Source organism: Asterias amurensis, chromosome 12 (genome assembly GCF_032118995.1).
Source record: "Asterias amurensis chromosome 12, ASM3211899v1".
NCBI classification, from domain to species: Eukaryota; Metazoa; Echinodermata; class Asteroidea; order Forcipulatida; family Asteriidae; genus Asterias; species Asterias amurensis.
In genome coordinates, this window is record NC_092659.1 from 19,027 (window position 1) to 35,942 (window position 16,916).

Below are 16,916 nucleotides of genomic sequence, written 5' to 3' on the forward strand. Positions count from 1 at the left end.
GAAGCATTGTGCCGATCGGCATGCTATAGGGTGGTGCACCCCACCATTGGAGAAAACAGCGCGTCGAGCTCATTATACTTTGTAGCCCCCGAAAATATTCTATATTAGACAGATTTGAGATCCCACAGAAAGTGTTTTAGTTTAAAAATGTTGCCAAATTGTCACCTCGGGTTTTTTTACTTCCAGCTTGAGGTATTTTGGATGAAAGGCCCTGAAATAAATGGTCGTATTTGCTGAGAGGTGTACGGACATTTTGTCAAGATTGATGCTAGGACGTTTTCAAAATAAGACCCTTGCTTGGTAACGAGTAATGGGGAGAGGCAGAATAGACCTTATCGCAAATACTCGGTACGCGCACAATAGACGTGGAATGAGGTGCATGCTGGTCTAGCTAACTATCAAATTTGGGTACTAGCTAGACCAGCATGCACCTCATCCGACAGTTTGCGCTTGCACAATGGTATTTGCGAAAAGGTCTATTGTGAAGGACTTTGGGTGCCGGGGCGCCCTCTACTTCAAACCGATTACCAATTTGTAGTGTACCACAAAGTTTAATGCAGAAAGTACAACTATAAGTACAGAGCAAAATCTGAAAAAAAAGATTAATATCACAATAATATCATCAGGAATAATGAATAACAGTAAAATAAAAAAGATCACAATAACAAACTTATAAGAAATAACAACTTCCAAAGCATGTAACTTCTCTAACAGAATTGTTCTCTCTGTGAGCTTAAGCCGTCCCCAACTATAAAACATTGCTCAAAACACTGCTCCACAAATAAGGAAGCAAGCTCATGAATATTCATAGCGTCAAAAATAAAAATGGCGAGTGGATGTTCTTAGGCAAGCCCTGCTACACACAAAAACCCGAGTCTTAATTGTACACAAGCATCTAATGAAGTTATACAATCATAAAAAGGACCAAGAAAATCAAATAAGAGTAATCATAACTAAGCAAGGGGGCCTACACAGCTAGTTCACCGAACTACCGCTTAACTTAATAACAATGGCCTTTACACAAAAATGAAATTTAACAAAAAGAACGAAAACTATATGTGAATGAAATAAAGAATTGCTAGCTAAAGCCATACGAAGTGACACGGGTCGTCTTTCTCAAATACCGAAAAATGCCAAGAACGGGATTCGAACCCCCGCTGTGATGTCCCGCTGTGGTGTCTTAGCTAAGATTCGCCATACACACTGTAACTATTATTTAATGCTGTTTTTTGTTAGATTTCATTGTTCCAACTGTTCACCATTTTCTATGCTGAAATAAAAGGCCAGAGTAATCATAAAAGTTTAAGTTCAATAAATTGATTGTACTGTTGGAGATAAAACCAGCGATAGACGCATTAAACTCATGGCTGTCGGTTATGGACGAAACGTTATAATAATTTTTACTCCTTCAGCTTGCACCATTGGGCAAAATGCTTGCAGTTATTCCATACCAAGGAGTACGTGTATGCATCATCCACGATCTTGGATCTGGCTCTCTCGATCACCTTCTCAGGTGGGAAACAGTTCTGTTCACGATAGATCACTTTATACACGGGTTCGATAAAATCAACCTCCTCTTCGATCACACCATTGCTGTACGTACTATGGACAACCCTGACTTTACTCTGGTCTCGAGTACGGGAGACGACTATGGCATGATGCCGTGGATGAAGTAAGTTGCCGTAAAAAACAATCTGGTCCCCCGGGAGCAGCTCTTCAATTCGCACTGCACTGTCGTCCGCACCTATTTGTCTGGCGAGACAACGGCCGATGGGTGCACCTATGAATGAGCCAAAGGCTCTTCCGACAAGAGAACCAACTACACCCGTAACTACACCACCAACAATGCCTCCAATGAACCCACCAATTGCCGTTCCTAGCCCAGGTAAAATCAACGTACCTGCCACGGCCCCCATTCCAGCCCCTACCGCCTGCCCTCCTAAGCCCAGCGAAATGGCCAGGCCAGCTCCGCATAATGCTTCTGCCACACGCTGTGTAGCAGTTTTCACGAACTCGCTCCTTGACAAGTCACCTTTCTCTCTTTTTTGGTAATACTCCCCAAGATTCCAGACACAAGCGACACCTTCAATGACAATCACGATACCAGCTCCTACAACATCAGTGCCCTTGCAAAGCCTCTCAAACAACTCTGCACCACCAACTTCTCCCGCAGCCTTCAACCCCTCTTCTATTGAAACAGTCTCGACCTGCTGCAAGAATGCTTTGGAACCAGCCTTGACATATTCTTTAGCAACAACACAACCACCCTTTACAACACTCTTTAAAGCATTTACAAGCGTTTCCTCAACGATCGTTTTGACCTTGTTGTAGAACCACACGGCCTGGCAGCTCTCCACGACTCCACTTTTACAATAGGAAGCAAATGCCTCGCAGTTGTCACCTAAAAGCTCGTACCCGTTGTCCCCTAATCTAGATTTGGCACGGGCAATGACGAGCTCTACGGGGTTAGTCTTAGTCATCTCTTGCCCGTACTCGATTTTATACAGTTCATTTGCACCCCATTGGTCACGTAAACTTATATCTGTCTCCATTATCTGCGTTGTACCGCATGACCATCTCATCTTGGTCCAGTGGAGTACCTTAAGACGCCCGTTCCCTTTATCTACACCGGATACTATTGCATGATGCCAAAGGATGTATGGTCGTTGCCAGGTGATGTGATCGCCTACCTTCAGGACATCTAAAGCATAATCTAAGTCGATTTTCCTACGTGAACTCTTGACCTGAAATGCTGGATTCATTTCCATGACTACCATGAGCTGTTTCTTGAGGACAACTCCGTAAAGCCTGATCCTCGGACGTGTCTTGTCAGTGTCAGGATGAAACAGGAATCTATCTTGGAGCCACTCCTGACCACACATGGTACAGCAGATCCCTAGGAGTTGAGACTGACCATCTTGTGAGAAGTAACGTCTAAACTTGACGGGATCGCTGTTGCCGCAATTCAAAGTAGTGCATGGTGGAATTCTTTGCAACGTCCCTGCAAAACAAAAGATGTAAAATAAAAAAAATGCAGTGATCAAAACTACCAAAGACAAAAAAGTTTACCAAGCAAAATAACCAATAAAGAGTTCACATAGTTCTTACATTGGGGGCCACTTTTGGACACTAGGTGGCCGGCTGCAGACTTTACCAGATAACTTCGTTTTTATCATTAATGCACACATAATCAGAACTGCGTAAACATTGATATTTTGTTAAGTCTAAGAAGCCGCAAAAACGATATTCCTCTTTTCAAAATGACATACCAAGTTCATTAGCAAGTTCAACGTTCACTGCTTGGAGAGCTTTTGACAGGGTCTCTAAGGGATTAGCCCCATTGAACTTCAACCTCCAGTTGGCCAGCATCTGACGCGCCTGCTCCCCCTTTCTCGGGAAGCATTTCTGAATATTCAGGCAGTCCTCAATGTCGAATCCTAGGTAGAGAGCCAGCTCTGGCCACGATGTTCCGACTTTTTGTGCTACCTTTTTTATGGTCTCATTGTCCAGAAATTCCACACCTACAAAATAGTAGACAGATAAATGTTAAGAGTATACATAATAAAAGTGATGTGTGCATTCAAGTACGTTGTTCAAGAAAATTACTAATATTTTAATGTGCCATCGTTATTAAGTTTTATCTTCGCTAATTCAAGGGTTTCAATGTTGTTCTGTACCTACCAAGATCCCTCAGCAAATCTGGTCGTCTTATCTCCTTCAAGGCTTCAATCAAGGTTGACATCTTGAGAGTACCGCCATGTCTTTCAATCCAGGCTTGCAGCATGTAGTGAGCTTGCCTGCTGATTCGACCCTCTTGTGCTACAATAATGCTTTGGCATTCAGCGTCATCGAAACCAAGCTGGGTGGCAAGGGACGGCCAGGCCTCACCGAGTCTATTGGAAAGGATCTCAACTGGGAAATCCTTGTCCATGTCTGGCAACTATAGAAAAATAAAATTGATGTTATATTTCATGACATCAATATTATTTTACATTACCAAAATGACCTTTATCGACAGGCATAAGGTTTATCATGTTACCAAGATCGTATTGAGCCTATCCATTATCTTCAAAGAATGCAGTCACCAAAGAGAGAGAAAAAATAGTTCCGAATAATAATTTTGTCGAAACCTAATGTGTTTGTATGTAATGCAAAGAGTAGGAGACGTACTCCTGATGGAAGGTTCTGGGTCTGAAACTAAATCACTAAATGGGAACCCAGATCTGAGAGTATGGCGGTGATTTGCAATGATGTTCAGCTTTATAGCATGTACTTTTAAAGCCAGAGGTAACACATGTCTATTGCAGTTAGGATATGTAAAAAAAAAAGTTTTAAAACAGTTCTATTGATGGGGTTAACATTTGCACTTAATAACGCTAAACCAAGAGATTTTACTTTTTTTTTCCAAATGAAGGAGGAAATTATGTATTCACACCTTAGACCACTCCTCAGTTAACAATAATTAGGCTGAAAATCCATAACAACAAAATAAAATACAACATTCAACCCTAACCCTAACCTTGCACCAATAATTTGACAGAGTCCCATTTTTTGGTTGAAATTAACAGTTGAATTATTTGTGATAGAGATGTATTTATCCAAAGTATAATAACAAAGTTAAGGATTTGGGTACTTTTTGAAACACAAAACACGATGTCCACAGATTTACATTAAACTTACACCGTTTGAAGATAATGACAGTAGAAATGTTGTCAAAATAAAGCTTTTGTCACTAAAATATGTGTTTTGATGAGTGGAATATGAATAAACAATTAACTAAGGTTTTAAATAATTAGTTTTCATATTAATAACAAATTTGAAAATAAGCCCGACCCGAGAGGGCGCTGTTCGTGAATTCAATCGAGGCGCGATGAATCGCATGCAGTGCCAACACAAGAAGTGACGCTTGGTGCAAGCTAAAAACATGCCCTCAAAGTTGAAACAATACCTGATTTTTTTTCACGTTAGGCAAATGCTCCTTTATAGGTTCGTTACGTCTTTCAGGTACCTTCTTCGACTTCCCCACTAGCTAGACAAGTTGTCGGGATGGCATTATGTTTTAGAAAAGAACTTTTCTCTTTATGTCAAAATGTGTAGTGTATTCCGGATTCTCGAACCACGACGGGGCTCAGAACTTAGAATTTGAGTTCTCAAAATCAAGCATCTATAATGCACACAACTTCGTGTGACATTGGGTGTTTTTTCTATCATTATTATCTCGCAACTTCGACCACCAATTGAGCTCAATTTTCACAGGTTTGTTACAGGTTTGGACATAGCACATATTATAACACCCCTTGCAAGTATTCTGCCTGCTCGTTGGTTTAGAGCGCATCACATGACATGTCTTAGTTTTGCTAGACGACGGCCGTGTGATAGTGCGTCGGTTTGCCATGCGCTAGTCCGAAGTCTAGCACACGGCGCCGTGCGCTAGTCCGACAGGCTAGCACACGGCGTGCAGTACCCAGACGTCCGTTGCGTGTACGAGTATGATAAATTAATAGTCTGTAACCATTTCGGATTGCACGACACTACATGCAACACAGTAAGCACAAGTGTTTGCAATCTGTATTCGCGTCGTCCGTGGATTGTAGCATTCAGGTCTGTAACTTAATAATAATAGTACAGTATTTAGAAATGTTTGGGGTGTTATAAAACAAATATTTACTGCTTTTACTCGTGCAATGGTTAAAAACTACTCCCTCGGTGATCCCGAGGCATAGCCGAGGGAAAATAGAACGCTCCGGGGATCACCTCGGGAGTCATAGTTTTAACCATAGCACTCGAAGCAGTCAATATTTGTATATTATTCACGCACAGGGTACCGTGTTATGAACCACCACACAATAAACAAACAAAAGCCACTACGAACAAACAAATTAATATCCCAACAAACAAACACCCCCCCCAAAAAAAAAAAAAGAAAAAAAAAAAGTGTTGAAAAAAAATGAAAAATGAATAAAGAAAAATATGGCATCAAAGACGTGCCGTTTGACAACATGCAATCGGACCCGTCGGGTAGATTCCAATTTACAAAATGGAGTTTAATTAAATGAAATCTCCCTCCATTGTACAATCTACCTCTAGCCCACCTTGTTTGGAGCCGGTCCTACTAAAAGCCGACAACAAGCCGACAACGCCGACAACAAGTCCAGAGCGCCGCCAACACGCCGCCAACACGTTTTAAATACCTCAAAAATGGCAAATAAACCATATACATTTTAGAACTATATGTGTTCTGTAATATAAACATAAAGTTAATGTAAAAACTTCACAAAAAGTGTGAACTTTTAACCAGAAAAAAACTTCACTGCACGGAAAGCGGTCGGACGCCATCTTGGCTTAAAAACCATGTTTGCACCAGACCATTATGATACGGGTAGATTTAGCACTTGTCAACAACAGAGGGCGGGCTTTATGTGAAGAGACCTTTTCGCAAATACTGGGGCGCGCGCGTAAAGCTTGGAATTAGATGCATTGTGGTCTAGCTGGTAGCAAAATTTGATTCATATCTATCCCACAATGCACCTCATTCAACAGTCTGCGCTTGCGCATTGGTATTTGCGATAAGGTCTACTGTAGTGTGCACAGTGCATGACGCCCGCCCTCTATTGCTAAGTCTGACTCACCCGCATCATAATGGACTGGTCCAAACACGATTTTAAGCCAAGATGGCGTCCGACCGTTCTCCGTGAACGTTAAGTTTTTTTTCTGGTTTAAAATTCACACTTTTCGTGAAGTTTTTCCATTAAATTTATGTTTATATTACAAAACACACATAGTTCTAAAATGTATATGGTTTATTTGACATTTTTGAGGTATTTAAAACTTGTTGGCGGCGTGTTGGCGGCGCTATAGACTTGTTGTCGGCGTTGTCGGCTTGTTGTCGGCTTTTAGTAGGACCCATTAAGGGTATAATGGCTCCGCTTTTAACATCGGTCTCATCACTGTCGCCAGTGATGAGACCGATGTTACAAGCGGCCAGTGATGAGACAGATGTTAAAAGCGGAGCCATTAACAACTCAACAAGGTGGGCTAAATCTACCTCCATGTCATCCTTACCTTGTCCTTGCTTCCGTTGGATAGTCCACGAAGTGCCCTACACCATAATACCCTCGCGTATGGTCGGCTCTCTATGGATAAAAGCTATATAGTATTATTCCTTCCTTTGAAAAACTCGATGTGTTTGGCTCTTTATTTCATGAGCAAATGTTGTTGACATTATAGATTCACGAAGGTGTATGGATTAACTTGACTTTAGTCTGCAATGTACAGGGTAGCAGCTTTTCAAAAGGTCTGATTTGAGGCTGGTCATTTCACAACATTTTATAGGAAGGCTTGGAATTTCCAAATTCTATTTTTAGGTGCAAGGCAAAGACTAGTCTTGGTTCAGCGCTCCAGTTGTGCAGTCACGACAACATTACAGTATAAATTAAGTATAAAGTATAAATTAAACAATGAAAAAGCTATGTTTTAAAAACAGACAAAGACTCAATTTCCTTCCGACTGGCAGATCGTTTCACATTGTGTCCCAGAAAAAGCAAAGCTTCAGCTTTCACAACTGGCCCGAGGTCACAATTGATAGCGCCCTCTATTGACATTGTTTCTGTGTGTGTGTGTGTGTGTGTGTGGGGGGGGGGGGGGGCCGGAGCCGGCGGCACGTTTACAAGAAGAAGGTCGAGTTGGTGAAAACGTCGTCGTCAAAATAATGTTTGACCCTCCTTACTTAGTCCTTCCTCTTGGAATTGATACTCCGAAGTTTTAAACGAAAACATTAAATGCTGTAAGCTGTTACCTTCTGGCGACTGACTGGTCGAGGTTCGTGACTCACAGATTTGTCACACTCACAGGATTTGGTATGAATCCGTATGAATGTTCGTTACGTTACGTAGTCGTTTACCATTATTTTTTGTTAGGCTACAATTTGCCATAATTAGAAAAAGTTTACAATTTATAGCCCCATAAATTGGTTCAAAAGACCATCGACCTCCCTCCAGTCCTAGAACTAGATTAGATCTAATGTCAATTGAATGAGTGGTTCGTTCCGTCGTCATGCTGTAATGATACGCGACCATTAAGCATTAGATCATTAGGAACTAAACTCTACTAAACACTGTAAGTGTAAGTAACAGTAATAAATAATAATAATAAATAACAAACTAACAGTACAACACTAACAGTAAACACTAACTAGTAACAGTCATGATGGTTCTACCACTCGGTATCCTTGGCTTGCCACGCTCCGTGTGTCCTTGATAGAGTGGATTGAACCAATTTATTTTATGGTGCTAGTCTGTATCCTGCCACCACCTTTTCATTGGTATAAAAACACGATTACTGTATCCATGGATGGAGGAAGGAATGGAAGGAGCTCGAACGAAGGGACTTCAAAAGTCGAACCTGTGGTACCGCGGTTGTTTAACAACACCTCGTAATCACTGACATACCTATACAGACAATGGGCGACCTGGCGTATGTGAGTTTGCGCAAGCGCACTTGGTTCTATGGATATAATACAGAAAAACAACTTTTTTGAGACCTGATAAAAATTGTGTACACTTGTGCTCATCAAATCGAAAAACACAATTGAATACCAACCACCCTCGTGTGCTAATACCCAAATTTTGAACCACCGCTAGTGACCGGAAAGTAAAAAAAAATGAAAAAATATGCCATAATGTTTCAGTGAAACACCACAAACGGTAGTTGAAAACGTGTATAATTCACAATTCTTGTCTCCAATGATTCAACTTTACACGAAGGCAACGGTGCAGAGCGGCGATACCGCACGTTCTGTACGAAGAGATCTAATCCTGCTCGTTAATCGGCCGTCCAGCTGGAGGTCTCCTATCTTTTTCCACTGGTTAGACGGGGCATTGTCAGGGTATTCTTTTGTTACTCTGCGGTTTTGCGGGTCGTTCGAGCTCCTTCTATTCCTTCCTCCATGCTGTATCTAACTAATTGTAATTCTTATCTAGTTAAATTATTAAACTCAAATGAGATATTCCTGTTTGTAAAAATATGTGAAAACATTGTGGCAAGATATATATGTAGGGGGATTAGGATAGAGAAAGTTTTCTTGAGAGTGACCACAAGTTCACTAACTGGGGCAAAATATTGGCATAAAAAAGAGTGTTTGTGAAATGAATTCACCTCCTGCTGGAGATAGATAGATGGTAGGGCCAAGAAAAGAAGCGGAGGGAGTTGAGCACTATCCATTTAAATGGACGAGTCAATTTTGAATAATAATCAAACTAAAACTAGATTATTAATGAATATTCTTTCTTGTTTTTGTGAAAAAGGGCAGTCTGGTTCAGTCAGCACACTCGCACAACATGTTATTCCCTGAAAATTTAAATACCATGCTCTGATTGAAAGTAGATGGAGAAAATCTTGTGAATTTTTTTTCATGTAAGGAGTGTATCATTGCAGGCTCTAACTCACCTCAACCAAATCTGTGCAACAGCAAAAATCATCATCCAATTCCTGAACTTAAGTTTCATCTTTGATTCAATTCAGGTACACTTCAGCAGCAAGTTCTTCGGATACAAATTATTTTTCACTTTGCTGAATAGTGTCACAACAGATGCAGAGCTGATCGATGTAGGGAGTTGGAAAAAGAGACGTGTCACAAACAACTAATTCTTGACAATTTGAAGGGCTTATTAAAGTGTTTCAATTATGGGCTACGGCGACAGAAGTCGAAGTCCATCCAATCGAGAGCACCATAGCTTACAAGAGAGAGAGCACAAACACTCAAGGCATTCAAGATCACGAAGTCACTCCCCCAATCGAAGGGTCAAGGGAGGTCATAGGTCAAGTTTGAGTATAGATGACCATGACTGGGACAATAAATACAGGGATGACATCCGACAGAACGGACATGGTGGTGGTGAGAGACATCAGAGAGGATCTGGAGATTGGAGACAAGAAGCTCAAGATCAGCAAGAGAGATTCTTTGAAAAGTAAAAATGTCTACTGTGCTTTGCTCCCTCTCATCCAAATCCCCCATGACCTTGCAAAGATGGACAAGGAAACTTTCGAGGCTGTCCAAAACCTAGACTTTGGCTCCCACTTCAGGTTGATTGTTAATGGCCTGCAGTTACACACGGGGGTCATGGCCTTTGTTGCCCCTGGTCTTGGCCTTGTTGGCCCTTCAATTATTTATGATGTTCTAACAAAAGTGCCCTTTTACAAAATGGAATTGACCTTACACTCTCAAAAATAATAATAATAATAATTACTTCATTTATTTTGCGCCCATTCCATAACATGTACACAAGCGCATAACAAAATAATTATAAAAATATTAACAATTTACAACAGGAAAACAACAGGAAAAGGTGTTTTGGTGTGATTTGATATACCAGTGGAAGTGCCCAATGCAAAATGAAAATGTCCTTGCCCTCTCAAAGCATCCGAGCCTGTTTTGATCGCCTTAAAACACTTTGACTTGGTTTTGAATGCAAGTTGTAAACCATTGAACAACAACAAAATTCCATCTGTCACAACTCCATTCAAAGTTTGGGCATGTCTAACTTTAATACTGTTGGCTGTTCTCATTCCAGGAGGCGGATTGAGCGAGAGACGATCATGGAGCAAGGTGTTAAGGAAGTTTGGGCGGGGTCACCTGACAGGGCGGAGCCAGAGTAAGTTTGTTTTTATTACAGCAGTGACTAATGTCATAGAGCTGCTTAAGCAGAGGATTATGCTTAGCAATTTCCTGCTTAGTGAAAATAAGCAGGAAACCAGTCATATGTACATGTGAACTGAAGCGGTATTAACTGGTAATCTTTTTTGTGCATATAGCTAGTTTTTGTGCTTTAAAAGCAGTTCTCTATCTTGGCTATAGGATGGCTATAAAGAATATTAGGAGGATGAACCAAAAAACAGTCAGGCAGGGAGTTAGCCTGAAGGGGAAAAAATGGTTACTGTAATTTTCAGACCTTAAGCCACAGCTGTTTAACAGGCCCTGAACATGCTCCTCCTACAATTTAGATAACTGTACCCCTTTGTTGACAGTGAACAAACATTTACCCAGCGGACTACAAATGAGAACAGTTTTGACTCTCCCGACGCTGTTTTAAACCGTTTCTTAGCATACTTGATATGAAAATCAGACAATTTCGTATGCAGTGTATATTCCAGGCAACTTTATTTATACACTGACTGCTGAACACAAACTCGGGCTTGTTTTCAGAAAAATTACAGTAAATGGGAAAATAAATAAATTTAAGAAAGAGCTGCGATGTCTAGCTTTGAGCTCATTTTTATAACTTGTGAATTACAGTGTGATGATTGTTTTATTTTGTTATTTTAGCTCTGACCAGTTCAGCAATACGGAGAATGATAAGGACGAAGATTCCGATGCCAGCAGTAGTACAGACAGTGAAGGTGAGAATACAGGAGTAGCATCAAGAACCTGAAGACGTCAACCCACATCACACTAAAACTTCCTTAATCCTATATCCTTCTTGCGTTTGAATGTTTAAAAGACTCGATTGACACTATGCTTGGTAACAAATCTGGTTTCTCTTAAAAAAAAAAAATTAACAGTTTACATACAGGTGTATTGAGACTATTTTGAATTGAAACAGAGCCAAATTAGATGGAAGTCCTGGGTTGATTCTTTGACAAAAGAAAAGTCCATCAGTAACCCTCACTTTTAAGAATTTCAACCAGGGTTGTAAACAAGTGGTAGCCATGGCCCAATAGCTACATGTGTTGATATTTTAATTTGAAGGGGAACAGCATTTTTCCTCTGGTATTGGACACTTCAATAAGGAAAATGTGAGGGAGAGGCCATTTTCATTCTGCAAAGGGCACTTCCATTGTTTAGTGTGTAAGTCTATTGGAAAGCAACACTTGAGGGGCACCAACATTAAAGCTTTTGTGGCCTCCATGTAATTCCAGGCCCGCTTAGTGTACCAGTTACCAAAGAGAAGAAGAATCTTTTAAGTCTTTAAACAATACTTTCCAAACTGCAACAAGTGCCAATCGAACTACTCCCAATATGGCATGTTTATCATTATTATCATTTTAATTCATTATAATTCTGTAATATTTTATCTTTTCTCGCCAGAGGAGAGAAGAAGAAAAAGGAAAAAATCAAAGAAGGCGAAACGCAGGAAAGAGAAGAAGAAGCAAAAGAAAAGGTACAGACAACGCATAATTCGTCTAATTATGTACACAAGTACTTAGCATGGTGTATCAAGCTGTTTAGTAAAAACAGTTGTCTGGTGTTTCTGATCAGCAGAGTGTGGGTTCAAGTTCCGGTCGAAATACTTGACAGTTGACCATTATTGCTGGGTCCTTCAGATAGGAAGTAAAGCTGCAGGTCCTGTGTGTTGTGTAGTGCATGTCAAATTTTATCAAGTGCACTTATCAAAAAAGAGAAGGGGTTTGCCGTGGTGTTCGGGTCTGACTGGCAGCCTATTGTTTACCAGCACCTTTTGAACCATTATATGGTTCTATAAAGGAATAGGTCTAATACTTCAAAATGTAGCTCCATATACCTTGAAGGAAAAAACAATGAGCACTTTGATACACATTTAGGGTTCTCATAAAGCACTATAAATTTTAAGAACCTCTCTCAATGGTATCTTTTCTCATTAGTAAGAAGCGAAGCAAACGCAAAAGGAAATCCAGCTCCAGTGATGACTCGAGTGAAAGTGAAAGTGACAGTGACGAAGCAGAAGATCAATGGGTTGAAAAAACAGCAGGTAAGCATAAGCAGTAAGCAGTTGCCCCAAAAATGGAAACAATAAAATGTGTTCCCAGTGTGTCCGACCTGCCGCCTCCTATCATGGTGGTTAAACATAAAACCAGGCTTTTTGCTTTTTCTCACCCATACACTCTTGCTTTGCTGAGATGTAAAACAAACAGTTTGTCCACCAGCTTTCTTACACATACTGCATCTCTTTGGAACTCCTTGCATAGTGAATGTTTCCCTCCATCCTACAATCTAGACAGTGTTAACTCTCAGCTCCCCTGAGTTGTTTTCATCTTAAATGTTTTCTTCTTGTAATAATAAATAATAATAATAAGACTTGTAATGCGCACATATCCACCCTGCTGGGTGTTTAAGGCACAGTAAAACCAAAAACAAAACAAAAACAAAACACAACACAAAGAAAAACAGACACAACAAAATTAGTCATTGAAAACCTGTGACATAAGATCTTTTAAGAAAGGTGTTTTGTTTGTGGAGAACTTGAAGTAAATAAATAAAACATTTAACAAAAAACAGCTCAGAATGTCATTACACTCACTACCTCCTTGGGGTGTTTTTAAACTGTTGAGCTTTGTGGGAAGTTTGTATATCCTACTGTAAATATCCACACCACACTTCAGGACTTAGTTTTAAGAAAAATGGATTGTGATCAGGGGAGAGAGGGATAAATGCAAGGTTGAATTTAAACCAAGGGTGTTTTTTTATTTCTTCAGGAGCAAGGACGGATGAGAACATTGTGGGACCGATGCCCATGGGAATGGCAGCAGGTGGAGCTGCTCCACTAGAGTAAGTTATCCCTAAATTATTATCTCTGGTTTGTGGCGAGTCGGGACTGAGCTGTCAAGGTTACCAGACCCATTCTCTGCTGTCGATTTCACAAAACTCTTCCTAACTGAGGATTAATCTTAGGACTTAGGACGAGTTAAGTTCAGTATCCAAAGACGTAGGGCGCAATGAGCCCATCCTAAGTTAGAACGAGTTACTCGTCCTAACTCGAAATCGGCTACTGGAGTTATAAGCATGCTAAGCAGCAGAGTGGGGGTTCACATCCCGGTCATGACACTTATGCCCTGGAGCAAGGCACTTAAATATTGTTGTTTCATAAATAGTTGGGAATGTGGAAGTGCATTCTGGTCTACCAGCCAGGCTTATAGTGGATGACACCCATTGTAAGGTATTGATTAAATTACTGTGGCACTACTTCCTTAACTGCTCATGAATATATAGGGCACAGTCAATGTATGTAGGTCAAAGGTCATGCTGTGTTTATGTGAATAAACCACTTTCCAAAATGGCAGATGTACAGTACTCTGACTGATGTATTTCCCCCACGCAAATACTTTACACCCATGCTTACATCCTTTATGGAGTGTGAAGAGGGTAACTCTATGTCAGCCCCAGGAGTAGTTACGTGGCCCTGCTGGTTGTTGTTTGTGCTTGCGGCCCAAATCAGTTAAGTGTCACCCTCAGCTTGAAGGGGATTGTCCTGACCTGGTAGTATTAGGCGTTCCCTCTTTAACAAGTCTTTCTTGTTGTGGGTTTAGATTATACTTTTCACTCAATTCTCAAAGGTTGAACTTAAAACACAAGCTGTTTATTTAGCATCCGAACAAAATGAGACCAATTTACCAGCTGACAACATCAATTCTTTTTTGTTCTGTAAGGTTATTCTGAATTAATGTTTACAAGTCAAATGTAATGTTATGTTTCAGTTTCTTAAAAAATAAGGTGCTTCATAAAATCTAAAATTATTTACCATACACATTAGAATCAAATTTCAGAGGTTGTTAACATTTTAAATCTTTGACAGCTTTGGACGTGCATTGTTACCCGGTGAAGGTGCTGCCATGGCAGCCTTCGTGGAAGCAGGGAAACGTATTCCACGCCGTGGTGAGATTGGATTGACTAGTGGGGAAATCGTCACATATGAAGATGCTGGCTACGTCATGAGTGGTAGCAGGTAAACAGCTGTTGATTGTACATAGTTCTAGGCTACAATGAAACCATAAGACTTGGAATGGGGCAACATCAACCTCTATCCAAGGGGTGATCTATCTTACCGGCAAAAGAGGCATCAAGTCAAAGAGCAACTGGTTCACACGCTTGTGCTAAGCATCCTACAAGCGCCATACATGCACTCAAAAGTTTATTATTTCGTGTGAATGATTGATCACACAAAACAAGAATAATGTCTGTGACTGTTTTCTTTGTTTTTTTCAGCTGAACCATTTTTGTATACTGCCTTAACAAATAACAATTGTTATATCATTCAAAGTTGATCAAATCTTACTATTTTTCTGCCATCTCCCTCCTTTCTAGACATCGTCGCATGGAAGCCGTACGTATCAGAAAGGAGAACCAGATCTACAGTGCTGATGAGAAGAGAGCCCTTGCTTCATTCAACAAGGAGGAAAGAGGCAAGAGAGAGGACAAGATCCTCCGAGATTTCCGGGAGATGGTTCACAAGAAAGTCAAGGAGAGAAAATGAAGCCTCAGTAAAGTCTGTTTCTCTGAAGTCGATTTTGCACTGTGGGGTAAACTACATATAACCAAGCAAACGGGTAACTTGATCATTTTGATGTCCAGATTGAGCAGCCCAGGAATATTTCAACTGAGTCCAGTGGGAATTTAAACCGGTGACCTTCTGCCCAGGTAAAGTAACCTGGTCAACCGGGCAGTACAATACCATGTCCGATTAGCTGCACAGCCATGGTCACACGAGATGCAAAAGTGAACTACAATATGCATCTGGTGATGTTCACACTCATAATTGTCCAGGGGTGGATTTCACAAAGAGTTATGACTGGTCTTATCTCGAGTTAGGACCAGTTACTCGTCCTAACTTAGGACTATCCATGCAATTTGTATATCTCCTAGTCCTAGTCCTAAGTTCCTAACTCTTTGTGAAATCGGCTGCAGGGGTATACAGAACTCATAAAATGAGCCCCTTTGCTTACGCTTTTTGTCTTACTTTCATTTGCTGTGCTTGTCTTCAATCATTGTTTACAAGGTCTTGTAATTTTTCATATACTATTGAAGTTCCCTGACGGTACATCATCTTGTATTTTTATTCAGTCAGTTGGAATGTTCACGAACAACTCTTGTTAGTTTGCCTTCGTCAAACAATCCAAATGGGAACACAGTAAGCTTTACCCTTTGAAAAAGCTACTTGTTGGCTCTGTTAAAATTATATTAATTCAATCAAAATCAAATCTCAAATCAGTGCTGGGAGTTAAGTAGCTTTTTGTTTAAAACTTGAAAAAAAAATAAACATAGTTTGTGAATAATTAGAAAGCATAATAAACCACAAGGGAAACTGACTGTATACATGTAGAAAGACTGCCAACATAGGACTATCAAGCTCTGTTGGTAGAGCACCGGCTTGTTAATCTGTATGGTGCTGGTCCAAATCCTGCTATGTAATTTTGTCTCTTTTTAATCCCAAATAATTTAAATAGAAAACACCCCTTGGAACCCAATTTCATGAACTTGTCAAGCACAATTAAAAGAAGGAATACTTGGACGGAGGGTATACCCCCATCCTCGATGCTCTTTTCCCTTTGTAAAGACGTGAACACCCCCTCCTCCCTAAATCCTCTAAAGAAAACTTCAGATTCCAATCACACAGTGCTGACAAAAATTAGGGTGGGTTAAATAAAGACAAAATTACTAAAGCAGGATTTGAACCAATGCCCTCCAGATTAACAAGCCAGTGCTCTACCAACAGAGCTACCGTACAACATCCACCCCAAATAAAAATGTTGTACAGGACACCTTGCCTTTAATTCACCCTCGCACTATCTGTGTGAACATAGTCCACATATGATTGGGAGTGCCTAATTGGATGCACATGAGTGCAGTGCTTAACTAGAAGGCACACGAGCATGATGAGTGCATTCTTTGACTGCTGAAGAGTCCAATGCACCAAGTTTTAATGGGAAGATAGATGCTGTACATGACATAATTATAATAGTCAACTGTAAATATCCTGAACTTTTACATTAACTAGCCCCTGGGACCAGTATAGCCCGCCAGGTTTTTCATGTGTCCGTATTTCTAGTCAGACAGGGTTGCTTTTCCAGGACCACTCGGGAAAATGTTAACTGGTCTTGGATGTTCTAGAATGTGGGAAGGTTTTTTGTCTACATTGTTTTGAATAATAAATACTACTTGAAATACATAT

The 16,916-nt window shown here is 40.4% G+C and overlaps 2 protein-coding genes across 4 annotated transcripts; one reads left to right on the forward strand and one right to left on the reverse strand.

Moving 5' to 3' along the window:
* Positions 1–588: 588 nt before the first annotated feature.
* Positions 589–7,354, reverse strand: LOC139945545 (uncharacterized). The gene is made up of 4 exons (XM_071942933.1): positions 7,063–7,354; positions 3,682–3,940; positions 3,270–3,521; positions 589–3,001 (listed from the first exon to the last, which is right to left on the reverse strand). The coding sequence occupies exons 2-4, from the start codon at positions 3,929–3,931 to the stop codon at positions 1,401–1,403; spliced, it is 2,103 nt and encodes a 700-aa protein (XP_071799034.1). The 5' UTR covers positions 3,932–3,940; positions 7,063–7,354; the 3' UTR covers positions 589–1,400.
* A 292-nt stretch (positions 7,355–7,646) lies between these two features.
* LOC139945486 (uncharacterized) lies at positions 7,647–16,904 on the forward strand. 3 transcript variants are annotated; one of them, XM_071942841.1, is made up of 9 exons: positions 7,647–7,856; positions 9,520–9,965; positions 10,569–10,649; positions 11,321–11,394; positions 12,083–12,155; positions 12,616–12,722; positions 13,447–13,519; positions 14,544–14,693; positions 15,053–16,904. In XM_071942841.1, exons 2-9 carry the CDS (start codon positions 9,682–9,684, stop codon positions 15,219–15,221), a joined length of 1,011 nt encoding a protein of 336 aa, XP_071798942.1. In that variant the 5' UTR covers positions 7,647–7,856; positions 9,520–9,681; the 3' UTR covers positions 15,222–16,904. The 3 variants fall into 3 exon arrangements, with proteins under 3 accessions (XP_071798942.1, XP_071798943.1, XP_071798944.1); XM_071942842.1 differs by having other exon boundaries at positions 9,534–9,965; XM_071942843.1 differs by having other exon boundaries at positions 7,647–7,818.
* The last annotated feature ends 12 nt before the right edge of the window (positions 16,905–16,916 follow it).

Coding starts and splice junctions, on each gene's coding strand:
- LOC139945486 (XM_071942841.1), top strand. CDS start 9,682: ATGGGCTACGGCGACAGAAGTCGAAGTCCATCCAATCGAGAGCACCAT. Junction 11,395..12,082: donor CAGTAGTACAGACAGTGAAG/GTGAGAATACAG, acceptor TTTTCTCGCCAG/AGGAGAGAAGAAGAAAAAGG. Junction 13,520..14,543: donor GGTGGAGCTGCTCCACTAGA/GTAAGTTATCCC, acceptor AATCTTTGACAG/CTTTGGACGTGCATTGTTAC.
- LOC139945545 (XM_071942933.1), bottom strand. CDS start 3,931: ATGGACAAGGATTTCCCAGTTGAGATCCTTTCCAATAGACTCGGTGAG. Junction 3,522..3,681: donor AGATTTGCTGAGGGATCTTG/GTAGGTACAGAA, acceptor ACTATTTTGTAG/GTGTGGAATTTCTGGACAAT. Junction 3,002..3,269: donor TGAACTTGCTAATGAACTTG/GTATGTCATTTT, acceptor TTTGTTTTGCAG/GGACGTTGCAAAGAATTCCA.